Genomic DNA, 18,720 nt, shown 5'->3' on the forward strand with positions numbered 1-18,720 from the left:
GTGGTCTCCTGTGCCCATGTGTTGTAGAGTACTTCCCACTTTCTCTTCTATCAGGTTCAGTGTGTTCGGACTGATATTGAGGGCATGCATCTCTCTTGATCCCATTCATTTCCCTGTCCCTTCTCATCTGCCCTCCACCTCTGCACATACACCCCAAATAAAACAAACTTTAAAAGAAAAAAAAGGAAAATAATAAAATAAAATAAAAAGGGAAAACCTTAAAAATATCTTTATGGAAACTGCAGTGTGACACAGTGAGTCACTGTAAACCCCTTTGTCCATATATCCTTACTTGCAAGAGTTCACTGCAAAGAGTCATTGGTCTGGTTTGAAGTCTTTGGTTTCTGCTACCCTGTCAATGCTGGGCACTGACTTGGGTTCCTCCTGGTTATCCTGTTGTTGTCCTGTGTTATGGAGATCCTGCAGCTTTGAGTCTGCAGGTCAGGTTCCTTCATATGCTCAAGCAGATTGTAGCTGGGGTGGATGATGGGGTGAGCCAAGTCATATCCTTGGGTCTGGTCTGCCAAATATGAAATGGGACAGCTCTCTCATGCTCACAGCTTCCGGGCTTGTTCAGCCACACCTGTGCTATCAGGGCTGACTCTCCTGCCCTTATGATCACAGGGCCAGCTCTCCCATCTGCCCCAGATAGTGATGGGTGCAGGGGCAGTCAACTCCCCCTGCCCATGGGGCCCCAAGGCAGATGGGTAATGAGGATAGCTCATCCATGCTCACAGTTTTGGGGCTGGCTCAGCCACACGTGCACTGGCAAGCTTGAATGTGCTGTGCTTTCCTGGTGATTACCATAATGCTTTGAGGTGAGGCCTCTGGGGAAGTGAATAGAATGGAGTATTAGAGTGGAGACCCCATGATTAAATCAGGTAGCTTTATAAGGACAGGGGAGAAAGTAGACCCCCCACACCCCAGCACACACACACTTTTTCTCCCATCATTATGTGGTAGCTTCCTGGTCTTGGCCAGAGCCTGTACCATGTCGTTCATACCCTGCATGTACTTCCAGAACTATGAGCCCAAATACATGCATTTTCTGTAATTTATTATTATTATTAATTACTATTATTAATATTTGTGAAACTGGATATTGGGCCTAGGTCCTCATGTATGCTAGGTGTGTGCTCCATCACTGAGCTGCATCCTCAGCCAAGATCTCTTCTTTATAATCAATCAGTCTGTCTCTGGTTTGTTTAATTATAGTAGTGAGGGTTGACCTTCTCACCAGCATGACCTTGGGCATCCATGTTCTGTCTTCCAGGAGCCAATGTTTCAGTCAGTGTAGGTCTGGGGGAGGGTGAAGATACAAAGAGGATGGTGCAGATAGTAGAAACATGTCCTTTTTGAGATCCTGGAGGGGCATCTTAGTCTCAAGGGTAAGGGCAGTAAGTCAGGGGAATGGGTTCTTTCCACAGGAACTTAGAGAGACAGTCAGCCGAGGACAGGAAGGGAGGGTCCTCCTGAGTCAGGGCGTGTGCCCCGAGCTTTGAAGTACAAGAGCTTCCCAGAAATGGCCTGAAGTTGGGGTGCATGTCAAGGGCAGGGGTTTGGGTCGGGGGCCCTGGAGGAAGGCTTGGTTTCCTTCAAACAGCTATTTTCAGCTCCACTGTTTGTTTTAAAAGTAGTTTTTATGGTTCTTTCTCTTATCAGGACCTGCTTCCATAGCATATTAAATGGAATTCTATCAGTCTCGCCCCTGTGTTAAATGTTTCCATTCCTTATTTCTCTGCTAAGTTCCATTAGCTTACTGGATTCAAGATTGCGTGTCTGAAATGAAATGCATTAAAGAGATTTGTGGCCAGTTGATTGGCTGCTGCTTTCTTAGTTCCCCTTTTACAGTTGAGAGTTCATCTTGCTATGTCTCTAAAAGCATGTGTTATAAAGTACTGTATTCACAGAGGAGAATTTTGGGGAGTTGATGTACAAATTGCTTGCATGATAAAAAGATAATTCTAAGCTTAATAAAATAGAAGTTGTAGCTGGACTGGGCATGGTGGTGAACCTGTTTAATCCCAGAACTTGGGAGGTAGAGGCAGGCAGATCTCTGTGAGTTCGTGACCAGCCTGGTCTACAGTAAGGGGTTTGAGGACAGCCAGGACTATTTCAAGGGAAACCCTGTCTTGAAAAGCAAAAAACAAAACAACAACAATAACAACAAAGTAGCAGTTTTCTGAGTTTCATATTTAAAAAACAAGGGAACTTTTAAATGTATGTCATCTAATCTCTTTTAAAATGTTAATGTTAGATACAAGATTAATCAACATAGGGTAAAAAAGACATCATTATTCCTTTTAGTTTGTGGTCTAAAATGTTCATGCTATCCACTGCAAATCGATCTACTTTTCCCATGTTGTCAAGGTCTCATAACTCTGTTTTATCATTGCTATTTGGTAACATATGCATATATCAGAATTCTTAAAAATCTTTTAGAATTGTCAATTAACTGTAGTCCTTATGTTGAGGATGGACATGCATGAAGAAAAGGGGAAATATTTATAAACTATGATTTTGATTTGCACTGTCTGAGCAGGTGTTAAAGGTTGTAATTCTCGTGGACTCAGTGACTTAATGGTGACACAGAAACAGCAGTTTCTTTATTACAAGGCTCACTGTTGCAGGCTGTAAGATGCACAGGGAGGGGAATGTGACATTGTCCTGGCTTGGATCTTTCCTCTTTTGCCATTTGCACATTTGTTATAATAGCATATAATAACAGTGGCTAACATGTATCACCACAGGTACTCTCTAAAACAACTTTATAGGTTTTACTCTTTTTTTTATGGCCCTAAGCTATTGCCAGATGAAGATGCTGAGCATGAGAGAGGTTCAAGGTGTAGTCCAGAAATGTCACAATGAAGCCCATTATTATGTACAATTAATATATGCTAAAGAGATATTTTTAGAAGGAACCATGTACTCAAGGACACACAGCCAGTAAGTGTGGCCATGAGCTTTGAGCACAGGGACTGAACCTTGAGCCTGGGTCCTCAATCACTGTCTTCCTCAGGTTTTCTGCAGCCAAGGGTGGCTCTTTGTTGCTCTTTCGATGACTGTTTGCAGATACTGTCACTTGGGCACACTCTCCCCAGACCCTCACTGCACACACACATTTGCTCAGTGGAGTTTAGCTGCCCACGCCTGCATCTCTCTGTCCACGCCCCAGCCTCAGAGAGGACTGCCCTGGCTCTCAGTCCCAGGAGGGATGAGCAGGAATTGACCGCTTATCAGGAGCTCCTTTAGCCGTCCATAGAGATGCCTGACTTGGTTTCCGTTCTCCCCGGCTGTGCTCTTGCCTTTACTCTCTGCTCTTCCACCCTCCCAGCTGCTGGTCTTTCCCATTTTCGTGGTACTCGGTACTGGGGTATTCCGTAACTCAGCTGGGTGACACTACATGGTGCTTTGTTGTGAGAAGTCAAACAATGTGTTCGCCCCATCTCCGGCCAGTGGGTTTTCACAAGATTGTTTATCCTGCTACGGCAAATGATGTTGTTCTTTGCTTTATTGCTGGCAGCTCCTTCATTAGGACCCAGTTTAAACCTTTGCGTCGTCTTGCCTGTCTGACTGGGACTGGCTCAGGCCGGCACCGCTATTTAAACAGGATCCAAGTTTGGTAATGGTTAGGTCTCAGTTGTCACTTATGTTCACTGGGGTGTTCTCCTGAGTACAGGGGATCATGGTAAGGTATTCTGGCATTCGTGAATATGTGGTGTTCTGGTGGGAAAGCCTGGCTATTGCCCTGGTTTTAGGGGTGTCGCCGGCAGTGCAACACAGGTGCATGGGTTCCTGCAGGTCCATGAAATGATGGCTCAGAGACACTTAGAGAACAAACTTAGCCTAAGCAGCCACAGGGGTCCTCAACCTGGGTGAGCTGAAACACTTGCCCTTAACCTTCAGCATTTTTTATTTTTCCCTGTTTACACTTTAGCCAGTAGATTTCCATACCTCAAAACAGCCTGAATGAAGCCTCCAAAAATACAATGCCAAATGCAAATACCTGATTCATGAGGTACCACGGGTTTTCTGGGTTGCCTTTAACCAGTTTTGCATAGGCTTTGTATCCATGAGAAACTCTCAGACAAAGGCAACAAAAGGTATCTGTAACACAAAGGATGGATTAGGGTTGTTTGCTAACTCTGGAGCAAGGCTGAGTATAGCCCAGAGAGGGTTATGGCTAGCTGTGGTGGTGGCCGAGGGTGCTTGCTATCTCTAGCACCAGGTTGGCAGGAATTTCTGCCACATTGGGGAACATCTGGCTATCTGAACCCTTCCAATTGCCAGCACACAGTACTTCCTTCATGTAATCACACAGGAGTAGGCACCCAAAACAAATGGAGCTGACACCTGGGTATCTCAGAGTTTTAAACAGAGAGCGCTCTGTAAGAAATACTTTTTCCAAGAACCCTGTTATGAGTGTTATTGAGACAAAGGGTTATAAACTATCTTGTTCTCAATGGGTTTTAGAAAATTTGAAGAATCACAAAAGCTCACAGCCCAACTTTAAATGAGTCTGAAGGGTGTTTTCAAAGTCTAAGGACACATAAAACATGCTAAGATACGGTGGGGAGCACCTTTGCCACCACAGTGTGTGATAAACCCCCGTGTGTTGGTGACAGCCTTATGACTCAGCAGTCAATGCAAACTTCTCTCCACCTACTGTCAGAATTGTAGCCCAAGACAGCAAAGCAAGTTATTAAATGCAACAAGAGTCGAATACACTTTATACCCACATCCAATTCAGAATGTTGAGACACTGCCATTTGAACAAGCAGATTCTCTATTTCTCTATTTCTGAGTCCATTAAAATAGTCTCTTTGTTTTCATAGGTTAATTATTGTAAAATAAAATAAGCAAACTTGAATTTCTGCATTTTAAAATTATGTTTTTTAAAGCTTGTTTTTATTTATTATGTATACAGTGTTCTGCCTGCATATATGCCTGCACACCAGAAGAGGGCTCCAGATCCCATGATAGATGGTTGTGAGCCACCATGTGGTTGCAGGGAATTGAATTCAGGACCACTGGAAGATCAGCCAGTGCTCTTCACCTTTGTGCCATCTCTCTAGCCCCCCAAAATTATGTTTTGATAGAATTATTTTTTCAAAATAAAAAACTGTACATGGCCTTAGGTAGAGGGTAGTTAAAGTGAATGTGTGATCAGGCCAGGATTGTCAGACTTGTGGTCATCATCACCAGCAGTCCATCTGTCACTTTAGAGTGTGGGAATGGACAGAAGTAACCCACAAAACAATTCCATCTTTATTATTTCTCTTATAAAATATTTATTTAAAATTTACTTATATGTGTATCTGTGTGTATGTACATGTGAGTGAAAATGGCTCTAAAGGTCAAAGAGGGTCCTGGCTCCCCTGGAGCTGAAGTTTCAGGCAGTTGTGTCCCACATGCTTTGCAGGGAGTGGAATGCACGGATTGCACAGAAAGCATTTGTCCAGACAGTGACTGAGAAACGAGCTAAAAGCAGCTACGGAGCTGGGCAGTGGTGGTGCACACCTTTAATCCAAGCACTCAGGAGACAGAGGCAGGTGGACCTTTGAGTTCGAGGCAAGCCTGGTCTACAGAGAGAGTTCCGGGACAGCCAGGGCTACACAGAGAAACCCTGTCTTGTGGGAGGAGGAAGCAGCTATAGGAAAGAAGATCATTATCCCTTTGAATTATATGAACAATCAGATATTTTCTCCTTCACTCATGACTGTGTTCTTTATGTGGTAGCAGTAAGAGTCTGATGTTTTTACTTCTATGCTTCATGAGACATCCCAAGACTGACAAGTGCAATTGGCAGTGGAAAAATAATAGCAGATCTTTAATCCACTTACATCTGTAAACATGCATATGTCCCCTTGTACACATACACACACATACACAGATGCACATATGCATGCACATGCATACATATATGCTCACATGTATATATGTACACAACAATGCAGATTTATCACAGAGCTTAAAATCCACTTGGAAAGGCAATGCCATAGCTTCTACTTAAATTAACAATCATTTGTGTTTCTATTAAAATTTGCTCAGCTCTAGTGTTCTGATTTTCCTATACTCACAGGGAAGCTCCTGCATGAGCAAACACAATGGCTTCTTTTGCTCTCCTTTCAATTTCAGGGTCAACCAGGACCACTGGGGCCACAGGGACCAATAGGGCCCTTGGGACCCCCAGGACCCATTGGGATTCCGGGAGAGAAAGGACTGAGAGGTGTCAGTGGCTTGCCTGGAGCAGCAGGAGAGAAAGGAGACAAGGTGAGTCAGTTAGCATCTCATCAGTCCCCAACACTCAGGGTCTGTTTACTTAAAATTCTGAGCACAATCTTATTAGTATTTAAAAGAAAACTTCCCGGGATAGGCAAACTTCAAATCTCAGCAGCTTTTAAAAGGAGAATAGACTGGAGAAAGGAAAATACCCATGCAGTCTAAGCAGGCATGGAGGCATAGAGGCCTGGAACATGGAGGTGAGACACATGACTGACAAGCAGCCACACAACAGGTAGGAGAACTTCAGAAAAAAAGGGTAAGGAAGTCTAAAACATTGGGGAAGCTCAGAGTGTTAGGGTAAGCCTGCATAAAGAAGAGAAATCCAGACATCTGAACTCATGCTCTTCTGAATAACTTAAGACAGTGGGCAGCTTTGGGAAGCTGCATGCCCGTAGCCTGCTGCACCGTGGATGGGGATGCAGGAAGGAAAGTTATATTATCTCATTAAAGGACAAGTTGTTCCACCCACCTCTTGATAACGCTTAGGCTCAGGAATACCACATGACTGGTCAAAAACTAAGACTACCACAGGACTCCATGGTAACCAGTCTTTTTCTCGCCCCTCTCCCAAGGGGCAAGCCCTTCTAGAACATTTCTCTGATCTGTAAATGTGAACACATAGGACTAGCATTGTTCATCTGCTTTCCAAACTTCCCAAAGTATTATGTGTGCCGAGCCGAAGCTTTAATTTCTCAGTCAACAGTATGTCTTAGAGACCATCCTATGTTGATTTCTCAATCCACATTTATTTCTTGAAAAGGACCAAAGAATATACCATCCTGTATGTAAAACCATAGCTTATTTCGTGTTGATGAAAATGTGAAATGCTTTTGCAGCTCAGTGTAGTGGCAGGGAAAGGACACAACCCCATCAATTGCTGTCGCTCACATTAAGAGTCTGTTGTCCTGGGAAGGATTCTGAGGGCTAGAGCTCATGACAGCATGCTGAATATTCAGTTTGGGTTGGTTCTGCCAAGCTGCCTTCCCAGGTCTGTATAACTGAGTACGAAAGGATTCTTCTTAAACATTGAGGCCTGGACCAATCTGCCTAAAATCAAGTGACAATGACTGCTAAGGGGTTTTGATTTGGGCCATCAACTGTTCATAGTTTCAAATAACCATACTTACCAATCTAATAGTCTATTAATTTTTACATCTCTGTTTCATATTTTGAAATAGGGTCCAACTGGTGTCCCTGGATTTCCAGGATTGGATGGCGTACCAGTGAGTGTCCCCACATTTTTCTCATTGTTTTAAGAAAGGAATAAAAGCAGTCACTATTAGCTTCAAAGTGAAGCAGAGTGAGGTGTCAGTGCTTGGGAGGCTGAGGCAGGAGGATTACGAGCTTGAGACAATTCTGGTTTACATAAGAATATATCTTAGAGGGTAAAAAGGGGAAGGGGGAAATGACAAAATCCCTAAAAAATATATTTTCAAAATAGATGTGCACTTAGTTCTTTAACGACTGCTTACTCTTCAATTGTGCAATAAAATTCTCAAACTAAAACATTTTACATAAAGAGCAAAGTCTTCAAAGACATTTTCAAAAAAAGTCCAGAACAGATGCTAAATATCATGTCATGCTCGGTGCTCTGGAATGAAATGTGTGCCCATAACAGAAACCTCATCTTCTGGTGGATCCCAGCTTTGCAAGTGATGCTGAAAGTCATACAATACAGCCTGGGAGAAGAAGGAAGTGGGGCTTGGGGAACTTCACAATGCAGCCAAGTCTCGGAATTTCAAGGAAGGTTTTCTCCTAAGCTGGAGAGCAACTCAAGCTAAATGAACTTACCATAGACACAGTACATTTCTAAATTGCGATTTCACCATCTGGCTCTTTCAGGAAGCCTCACAAAGAGAAACAAGTAAACAAGTGTGCCCTAAGTTCTGTAGTTTGGGGTCCGTGTTGCATAGCCTTTGTGTTAGGTTTTCTTGCAGAAATATTCAGCTCACAGTTTTGTCCTCTGCAGGGTCACCCAGGACCTCCCGGACCCAGAGGCAAACCTGGTGTGGATGGTTTCAGTGGCTCAAGAGGTGATCCAGGATTTCCAGGAGAAAGAGGAGCACCTGGCCCAGGAGGGCCCCCTGTAAGACACCATTAGCACAATCTAGAGTGATCTAAGTGAAAAGACTATCCTGGCAACGGCTTGGTGTGTTAGGGAAGTAGAGTCAATGCAGCTTTGCCTGCAGCATGGTGAACTAAACTGGGTGACCGTAGGGGTGGGGGTGGCAAGGTGGGCAGAACCAGAATACGTCGGGGTGTCATAGGCTGTGGAAGTAAATTATATTTTCTTTTCCATGCTGTAAGAAGACCCTATTGGCTTTGAGAAGGGCTGTGATCTATCTGGTTTCATTAAGGTCTTTCTGGTTCCTGTACAAAGACTGGATAGTTTAAAAAGGATGGGGCAGTTTACCAAAACTTCCACTCCTTCCATTTAGGTTAAATTTGTCTTTAAATACAGCTTCAGCAAGGGACACTCTTGTGTTCTCACCATGCACCTCCCTGCCTCTCACTTAGGTAAAAATCTGACATAATTTGGGCTGGGATAAAATGCATTATATGAAATTCTCGAAGAATGATTAAAAATTGAGAAAAATATTTAATAAATAAATATATGCCTTCCCTTAAGAAAATGTTGACTTCCTCTGTATGGCGGTTTTTCAGCCTTTTTGCTTTGCCATTTAAATAGCTCTTCTCAAATCCTCCCAGAAGGCTTCTTATTGGCACTGCCAGAGCCATCCATTTCCCCTTCGTTCATCTCGCCTGTGCTCTAGACTGAAGAGCTGGTCTGAACATAGAGCTCGGAAGGAATTCCAGGCTGGCACCTTTCTTGATATCACATAAAAATCATTTTGGGTGCTAAGATTCTCAATCAAGCTCTCTGTTCTAGTCTCAGCTATTTGACAGTCCAGCGCGGTGAGATGAACACACACATCCCCAGCTCTTCCAACGGGACCAGACCTCATTCTACTGAATCAGGCGTTTCAGAGAGCAGGGGCTGTCAGTGGTAGCTTTTCCATAGCAAGCAGTACTGACCACAGTGTTGGAATGTCACAACAGTCCCTTTGTCAAGCAGTGTTTGTTTCTTCTGACCACCCTGCCTGTAGAGTGGAACTTTCCATGAATGCTAAAGCTACCTAAAGCAACCTCAGCCATGGATGGGAAAGTTACTATTGTCTCATAATCTTTTAAGTGTTTCAGTAAACAGTTAAAAGTTCTCTCACTGCCGGGGCGGTGGTGGCGCACGCCTTTAATCCCAGCACTCGGGAGGCAGAGGCAGGCGGATCTCTGTGAGTTCGAGACCAGCCTGGTCTACAGAGCTAGTTCCAGGACAGGCTCCAAAACCACAGAGAAACCCTGTCTCGAAAAACAAAAACAAAAAAAAAACAAAAAATAAAAAATAAAAATTCTCTCACTGTCACTCATAAATACATGGAGAAATGAAAAAATAGAACTAATATTTATGCAGCACTTGATAATTTAAAACATTGAGAATCAAAGTATTGAGTTGGTCTGTGAAAAGTTCTCAACAGTGCTTCCCTTTTTCATGCCATGTAACAAAGTGTATCAAATTAACCTTTTCTTATGCTGTGACAAAATGTCACACTCTTTCTGAGTTTCGGTCAGTGTTCATCATTGAGAAATATCTTCCCAAGTTTCTTCAGTGTGAAGCTGTGGTTTGAGTCACTGTCTGTCCCTCACAGTCACTGTGGTCTCTGCGGAAGAGCCCATCAGTTGTACTCTGGCAGCCATGTTTTCTCCAACTCCCCTTACACTCTGAGTTTCTTTTGCAACATTTTAAATGCTTCTTTTGTGTCTGTTTCCCTTTCATTTTTGAAGACTTATCCCCTGTCTCAAATAGCTATTTTAAAATGTCACTTGAGTTTTTCTCTGAGGTCTAAGAAAGCAACATATCTATGTGTTGTGCTGGACTGTTCTCTCTCTCTCTCTCTCTCTCTCTCTCTCTCTCTCTCTCTCTCTCTCTCTCTCCCCATGTCTGAATAAAAGATGTGCAGTCACACTCCTGTAGGCAGACTCCGAACCATGTTCTTGTAGACAAATGAAGTGACACTTACAAGGTCACCGAAATGACAAAAAGGCAGAAGAGACATAGCTGGGAAGAGGGAGATGAACAGATGTGAGAGGGGACAAGAGAGAGTGACAGGGCGCCTATGAATGAGATACATTATGAACATGTATGAAAACGTCATGATGAAACCCCTTATTATAAATAATTAGGGTATGCTAATAATACATTAAAATAAAAAAGGAGTGAGGAGTGGACAAAGACGTGCAGTGATCAATCATGGTAGGCTTATGTGATCAATCATGAGCTTTGAAACACATGACGTCATCAGTCACTGATCATGACTGGTCTGTTATTTCTGTAGTGGTTTGTGGACCGAGGAGCTAGCAGTGAAGCAAAGTTTTTAATTTGGGATCAAACCCAGGACCTAGGGCTGGCTGGACAAATGTTCTGCCTCCAAGTTTCAACGCTAACCTGTGTGCAGCTCTTCAGTTGATTTTCATCACCGTAACAGTCTTAACTCAGTGTGAAACTGAGATCCCTGCAGACTGGAACTGTAGGAAGCCACGACTGACTGCAGAGGCCAAACTGACTCCTCAAGGGGACATACCAGGAAGTCACTGAGGGACACAAAGGGAGCTGCTTTGGCGAGTGCGATCAACTTGGAGAGTTATACTCTTTTACAGAGAGCTTGATAATATGAAGAAGGCAAATACTCTGTGTGTCAAGTCAATGTGTATAAGATGTTAACGGGGATTTTAAGTTGTTATATAGGAAAATTAGAATGAAATTCTTTGAGCTATTTCATCTACCCTTAAAAATGCTCTAAACAGCTGGCCACCTTGGCTCAGGCCTTTAATCCCAGCCCTTGGGAGGTTAAGGCAGGCAGATCTCAGGGTTCCTGACAAACTACAGCTACAAAGTGGCACCTTGTCTCAAAAACCAGCCAGCCCACCAATCAACCAACCAACCAACCAAACAAACAAACAAACAAAACTCTCTAGGCAAACTAGCAGCGTCACAAAGTCTGTTAACTTGAAATACAGCCTTAAAAAGGTTGTATAAGATCAATTTTAAATACAAATACTGAAAGGAGTCAAGTAAATGCTCTTAAAAATTATTTCTGGATCAAAAATTAAATTGCAAAATTATTTATTTTTATGAATACCATCTTGCATTAGAAGATGGTATCCATAATAAGAATCCATGAGAAGAATGCAGACTTTCTGCCTCATGATTAGCAGCTAAAACTATCCATTAGTGGGGCAACTTCCTTTGGGACTGACTTCGCAGACGCTAACTGAAGACCTGAGAAATCTGTATGCTAGCCAGTAAGATTGGGTAGATGATAAATCCACCCCAGGTAGATGGTTGCAATGCTTTTTTAAATTGGTGGCTAGTATTTTTTTCTTCTTCTCTTTTTTTTCCGTTTATTTATTTATTAAAGATTTCTCTCTTCCCCGCCACCTCCTCCCATTTCCCTCTCCCTCCCCCAATCAAGTTCCCCTCCCTCGTCAGCCCATAGAGCTATCAGGGTTCCCTGCCCAGTGGGAAGTCCAAGGACCACCCACCTCCATCCAGGTCTAGTAAGTTGAGCATCCAAAATGCCTAGGCTCCCACAAAGCCAGTACGTGCAGTAGGATCAGAAACCCACTGCCATTGTTCTTGAGTTCTCAGTAGTCCTCATTGTCCACTATGTTCAGCAAGTCCGGTTTTATCCCAGGCTTTTTCAGACCCAGGCAAGCTGGCCTTGGTGGGTTCCCTATAGAACATCCCCATTGTCTCAGTGTGTGGGTGTACCCCTTGCGGTCCTGAGTTCCATGTTCATACTCTCTCTCTTTCTGCTCCTGATTTGGACCTTGAGATTTCTGTCCGGTGCTCCAAATTGGGTCTCTGTCTCTGTCTCCTTTCATCGCCTGATGAAGGTTAATATTCAGGAGGATGCCTATATGTTTTTCTTTGGGTTCTCCTTATTTAGCTTCTCTAGGATCGCTAATTATAGGCTCAATGTCCTTTGTTTATGGCTAGAAACCAAATATGAGTGAGTACATCCCATGTTCCTCTTTTTGGGTCTGGCTTACCTCACTCAGGATAGTGTTTTCTATTTCCATCCATTTGTATGCAAAATTCAAGAAGTCCTTGTTTTTTACTGTTGATCAGTACTCTAATATGTATACATTCCATACTTTCTTCATCCATTCTTCCATTGAAGGGCATCTAGGTTGTTTCCATGTTCTGGCTATTACAAACAATGCTGCTATGAACATAGTAGAGTATATACTTTTGTTGTATGATAAGGCCTTTCTTGGGTATATTCCCAAGAGTGGTATTGCTGGGTCCAGGGGTAGGTTGATCCCGAATTTCCTGAGAAACCGGGTGGCTAGTATTTTATATAGAAATAAAAACAGTGGAACAGCAATTTATTTTTTCCTAACGAATCTTTCCTTTTCAGGGTCAGCCAGGAGAAAATGGAGAAAAAGGAAGATCGGTGTTCATTTCTGGTGGCATTAAAGGTATTCAGGTGAGTGTTATATCTGTCATCATGGGTTTGTCAAAGACTTTTTCCCGATTGGAAATGCATGGGCAGAGATTTCTTTCAAAGTTTTGTTGGATTTACTGGTTTTTTTTTTGTTTGTTTGTTTTGGTCATTAACCTGACAGAACAAGATGGCTCAGTTCCTCTTGTGTGAAAGTAATGACCTTCATCTCTTTGACTGTAGATTTCCTTGCCACTTACACATTCAGAATTATAAGGACATATTTATTTCGGGGCTACCCAGGCTCATGGCTACTGTTATTTGGGCCAGGTAGTCACTGGTGAAGACTGACCTGAGAATTGCAGGTCACTGAGAACCTTAAGGTGGCCTTGGCTGAGCAGGAATTGTGAAACTAACGCCACAGAAGTGACTAGACCTAAACGTGGGTAAAATCTGAAGTCATCCTTTAAGCATAGTGAGTTTAGAATGACCCTGTGTCCAGGAGCATGCACACACTCTGATCATTACACAGAGCAATCAACCTTGCCACAAGCCTGAGAGTTAGATCTGGATGTTGCAGCAGTGAGGGGCTCTCCCTCAATCTCTTCCTGCCACTCCAGATCGGTGGTTCCCAACCTTCCTAAAGCTGCAACCTTCAATACAGTTCCTCATGTTATGGTGACCCTCAACCATAAAATTATTCTCATTGCTGCTTCATAACTGCAATTTTGCTGTCATGAATAGTAATGTAAATACCTGATATGTAGACCCCAGAGGGGTCATGACCTACAGGTTGAAAACCACTACTGTACAGGAAGGCCCCATATAGCACTAGACCAGAGATAGGTATATTGTGAGAACATAGAACTTTTAGACCAAGATGGTAGTGTAAGATGTAAGGACAACCCACATCCTTCTTCTATGTTGTCTTGACTGTAAGCATTGCAGCTCAGATGGGAAGGTATTCTGACAGTCAGGAACTAAGGAATGCCACAAAGTCAATGTAAGCTAGGAGCGTACAGCTCTGCTCCAGGGAAAAGTGTCCCCAATGCAAGGGTAACAGCTAGGGGAAAGGGTTACAGTTCTCCATTCTGCTCTGCTCTGGCTCCTACAAAAGTTGTTATGGCTGGGCTCTGCTCCTGAGAAAATGTTACACAACACAAAAAACCTCACTAGAGAGATTTATTGGGAAGGAGAACTCCAGGAGGGTGGCTGCCTCTGGGGTGAGGAGCAGCAGCAAACTGAACAGGGTACAAAGTTTATATAGAGTTTCTTGGGGGTCTGGGCAGGACATTCTTTCTTTGAATTAGTGGGTTTTTATAGCCTGATTCTGGGGAAGGCTCGGGGATTGGTGGGATTTCATCCTCAGGGATTGGTGGGATTTAAAACCCTGGTCCTGGGATTAAGTCAGGGTCAGGGTGTTTTTCCTTGGTCCTTTTTACCCCACACTGACTCAACCCACCTTGTTCTGGGCTCCAGTAGGTAGGCAGGAGAATAAATGAAGGAAAACAGCTCTATGGGCCCTTCTGTGATTGCTTTCTCAACACTAACAAAGTGAATTTGCCGCCTATCTTGCTTAGTGCAGATCATTCTTGCTCCACTTGTTTTTATGGGTCATCTGTGTCCTTAGAAAACAGCCCTCCTCTTGTAAAACAGTTTGATGTTGTCATTGCAGGGAGACCGTGGGGACCCAGGACCGCCCGGCTTGCCAGTAAGTCTCCCGAGAAGACCATGGGCATCTGTCTTCTTTTTAGATAGCTCTATAGATGTTAAGCTCAACATGACCAGCCACAAAAAGTGTGGGACCTACCTAGAATAAAACTGTGATCTCTTGTCAAAATTAAAAATTTCATAGTATTGACATGGGGGTGTGAAGTCCAGTTCACCCACCAGGAAGCAGTGCTAAACCTCAGAAAGCTGCCTTTTATCCCAACTCCCCGTTGTCTGGTCAACATCATTTAGTACTATTAGGCATTTATTGGCCTTCACAAAATTATCTTTTAGAAACACACACACACACACACACACACACACACACACACACACACACACACAGCCCCCTACATAAATACAGCGATTGGAATTTTATTCCACTTCTCTAAGATTTTTGCCTGCTAAATTAGTGACTGTTTATTGCTATATTGCCCACTTTCATCTCCGGTAATTTATAACTCAATGATCACTTTAGCCTTTCAGTTTATCAGTGTTTGCAAGATTGAAAGCGAAAGCATTTTTACCTCCCAGCGATTATTCACAGACTTGCATTTCCAGGCCCGTTCCCTAACTGATGTGAACTGTAGAACAGGGCACTGCTCTTCCCAGCCTTCTGGGGCTGCTCGGCTATCCCGCCATCTGCCAGAGTTTAAGCCATGGTGCTGGCAACTCACATGAGACAGGAAATTGCTTATGTCTGAGCCATCTTGATGCTGAGCTGGGGACAGTGTTTCTATTCAGTTTAGTCCTCTAGGCCACATTTCAAGAGTATTTTTTTAAAGTACAAATATATTACATAGATCTAATCTACATGGGAAATAGAAAAAGACAAGATCTCCTGAGTAAATTGGGAGCATGAGGACCTTCGGGGGAGGGTTGAAGGGGAGAGGAGAGGAAGGGAGGGGAGCAGAGAAAAATGTAGAGTTCAATAAAAAAATCAATTTAAAAAAGTACAAATACATTGATATTTAAATGTGGGGCAAGAGAGATGGCTCAGTGGTTATAGAGCACTGGATGCTCTTGCAGAGGACCTGATCTCAGTTCTTAGCACCCACCTGGAATTTCATGACTGTCTCTAATCCTAGGTCTAGGGCAATGATTCTCAACCTGTGGGTCTTGATCAATTTGGAGGTAGCATATCAGATATCCTGCATATCAGATACTTACATCATGATCCACAGCAGTAGCAAAATTACAGTTCTGAAGTAGCAATGAAAATAATTTTATGGTGGGGGTCATTACAACATGAGGAACTGTATTAAAGGATCACAGCATTAGGAAGGTTGAGAACCACGGCTCTAGGGGGTCCCTGTTCCGGCCTCTGCAGTCACAAGGGACATAGGTAGATATTCCTGGGCATAAACTAAAAAAGACTTTAAATATGAGTGTTACCCAAGACTGATATGAAGAGACATCTTAGGATGTATAAAGTTGAATTGGAATTAGGGAGAACTAATGAAGTTCTTTTGTTTCTGGCTTTAATTATTACAAGTTTTGGGTTGTATGATGCTGATTGTTCTCTTGAGCTGAATGGAACCCTACAGGAGAGTGTGTCACCCTTACTGGAAGGCTGCTCCCACCTCTGCTGAAGATCCACTCACTGAGTGTATGCGGGGAGACTGACCGCTTTGCAGGTTTATATCTGCTTGAGGTTACATGCCATCCTGTCTGTGAGAGATAACTGTTGTTTGCACAGTACATGTTCTGATCTCTGTCTCTCTCTCTAGGGTTCTAGGGGTGCCCAAGGATCAGCAGGGCCCATGGGGTATGCTGGTGCACCAGGGCCTGCAGTAAGTACAGCTCTGACGATGTTGTCCCTCTGTAGACAACAGTGTAGCACTGAGAACAAAGCTGCATTCTTGAGTCAGGCTAATGAACCACACTTATTGGCAGGAATTCATCTTGGCGTGTAGGTCTCCCATCAGAAGTCACTCCCTACACAGAAAAAGAGCCCATCCATGTTTCAAAGTCCACTGTGTGCACCTTCCTTCCCTCCTTTCTTTCTTTCTTTCTTTCTTTCTTTCTTTCTTTCTTTCTTTCTTTCTTTCTTTCTTCCTTCCTTCCTTCCTTTCCTTCCTTCCTTCCTTCCTTCCTTCCTTCCTTCCTTCCTTCCTCCCTCCCTCCCTCCCTTTCTCCCTCCCTCCCTTCCTTTCTTCCTTCAAGACTGGGTTTCTCTGTATAACATCCTGGCTATCCTGGAACCCATTTTGTAGATCAGGCTGGCCTCAAACTCAGAGATCTGCTTGCCTCTACTTCTGGAGAGCTTGGGCTAAAAGGCATCTGCCTTCACACTAGGCTTGTTATTTTTAAATGACACATAATTATGTACACAGAGCTAGAATGATTGTTTTCCGCATGCACCTGAGGACTTGAGTCCTACCCCAGAACTCACATAAAAAAATCAAGCTTGCGCTGGGTGATGGTGGCGCACGCCTTTAATCCCAGCACTCGGGAGGCAGAGGTTGGCGGATCTCTGTGAGTTCGAGACCAGCCTGGTCTACAGAGCTAGTTCCAGGACAGGCTCCAAAGCCATACAGAGAAACCCTGTCTTGAAAAACCAAAAAAAAAAAAAAAAAAAAAAAAAGAATCAAGCTTGCTTCTTGGCTCTTGTCATAAAGGTGGTACATGCTTCTGTCCCATACTAAGGGACAGATACAGGTAGAACTCTGAGGCTACCTGACTAGCTGGCCCAGCCTAATTAGGGAACCCCAGATTTCAGTGGGGACACTGTCTCTAAAAATAAGAAAGGACATCTGAGATGGATCATGGTCTCCACAGACACTACACACACATGCACCTACATATGTATGAGCACTTACATGCACACACACACACACATGCAGCTGTATGTATTCATGAGGTACACTGTGATATTTGGATGCATTCATCTAATGTGCAGTGATAAAATCAGGATAGTTAGCACATCTATCACCTGTAACATCCATCCTTTCTTTGTATTGGAAGTATTTAAAATCTTCAGTAGTCATTTTGTAATGTGTGGTAAACGATTGTTGACTGTCACTTCACTGTGGTGTAGAGCCAGAACTCAGTCCTTTCAACTAACCAAATCTTCATTCTCATTGGCTAGTTCTTCTTCATGCCCTTCTTCCTATCCAGCCTCCCCAGACTCTGGCAACCACTATTTTTCTCCTTACTTCTAGGAGGTCACATTATTATCGCCTCATAAGAATGAGAGTGGCTTGAGCAACTTTAAAATCAGATGTGTTTTCTAGTCAAAACTTGGGGTGATCAAGGAAGACATTCTGATGACTATGACTGCTAATAATTTTTTCCCATTGATTTAGGGACCTATAGGTCATCCTGGGAGCCCTGGGTTGAAGGTAAGTGCTAGATCAAATCCATCATCAGAACCTGGCCTCAGTGAGATGATTGGCCATTGACACTCATCTCAATCACCTCCTCCCTTTTGAATAAGCCTTAATGATCTGCACAGCTAAAAGTCTTAATCGCTTTTAATTGTCTTTTTAAAACTAGAAAGCAATTACATTTCTTTCTTTTTTCTTTCAGGGAAATCGTGCTGTGGGAATAAAGGGGCAAAGGGGAGATCCGGTAAGGATCCCTCGTGTGGAGGAGCAAATGTTGAGATGTCTTCTCTAGTAATAGAGGCTGTTGTCACCATCTGTGCTCACTGTGTCCTCGTCATTCAACTTCAAAACTCACAGCTCCTCCATGCTGACTTAGTTTACCCTTAGCTGTAAACATAATACCCTGAGCTCTGACAAAGCATCATTCTGGTGCTAGGAAGTAGAGTACCCTCATGGGCAGGGTACTCTAGGAAAGCCATTTAAGGTGGTGGTTTCTCTGGACTTACCTTGAATGCCCAGCGGGGGATGGGTGCTCTTCTTCACACAGGAGAAGCAGCTCTTAGGCATCTACTCCACAGCAGGGAGGTTAGCAGGGTAAGGTTATCATAGCAGGACCGACCTGTTCCCTGTTGACATGGATGAAGTTCCAGGTTAGTTAAGTCACAATACAGGTGGTTAAATAGAGTCAGAGATATATATGAAGTTCTCATGATGAAAGAAATGCCCATAATATTCTATTGACCATAAAGGTGAGGTCATAGAACTGGGAAGTCAAATATGCGATGGTAACAATGTTGGACATGGTGATGCATGCCTTCAATCCCAGCCCATGCGAAGGTGAACCTTCTCTCTCTCTCTCTCTCTCTCTCTCTCTCTCTCTCTCTCTCTCTCTC

The 18,720-nt window shown here is 43.4% G+C and overlaps 1 protein-coding gene across 1 annotated transcript in view; it reads left to right on the forward strand.

Annotated features, from left to right (window-relative positions):
• Col4a4 (collagen type IV alpha 4 chain) overlaps positions 1 to 18,720 on the forward strand; it is a 128,753-nt gene that overhangs the window by 38,317 nt on the left and 71,716 nt on the right. The window contains exons 6-13 of the mRNA XM_026785746.1: positions 6,139 to 6,273; positions 7,464 to 7,508; positions 8,255 to 8,371; positions 12,765 to 12,833; positions 14,464 to 14,499; positions 16,229 to 16,291; positions 17,807 to 17,842; positions 18,030 to 18,071. Coding sequence (XP_026641547.1) covers positions 6,139 to 6,273; positions 7,464 to 7,508; positions 8,255 to 8,371; positions 12,765 to 12,833; positions 14,464 to 14,499; positions 16,229 to 16,291; positions 17,807 to 17,842; positions 18,030 to 18,071 — 543 coding nt within the window. The remainder of the gene's footprint in view (positions 1 to 6,138; positions 6,274 to 7,463; positions 7,509 to 8,254; positions 8,372 to 12,764; positions 12,834 to 14,463; positions 14,500 to 16,228; positions 16,292 to 17,806; positions 17,843 to 18,029; positions 18,072 to 18,720) is intronic.

The sequence above is a fragment of the Microtus ochrogaster genome, linkage group LG2 (assembly GCF_000317375.1).
Source record: "Microtus ochrogaster isolate Prairie Vole_2 linkage group LG2, MicOch1.0, whole genome shotgun sequence".
NCBI lineage: Eukaryota > Metazoa > Chordata > Mammalia > Rodentia > Cricetidae > Microtus > Microtus ochrogaster.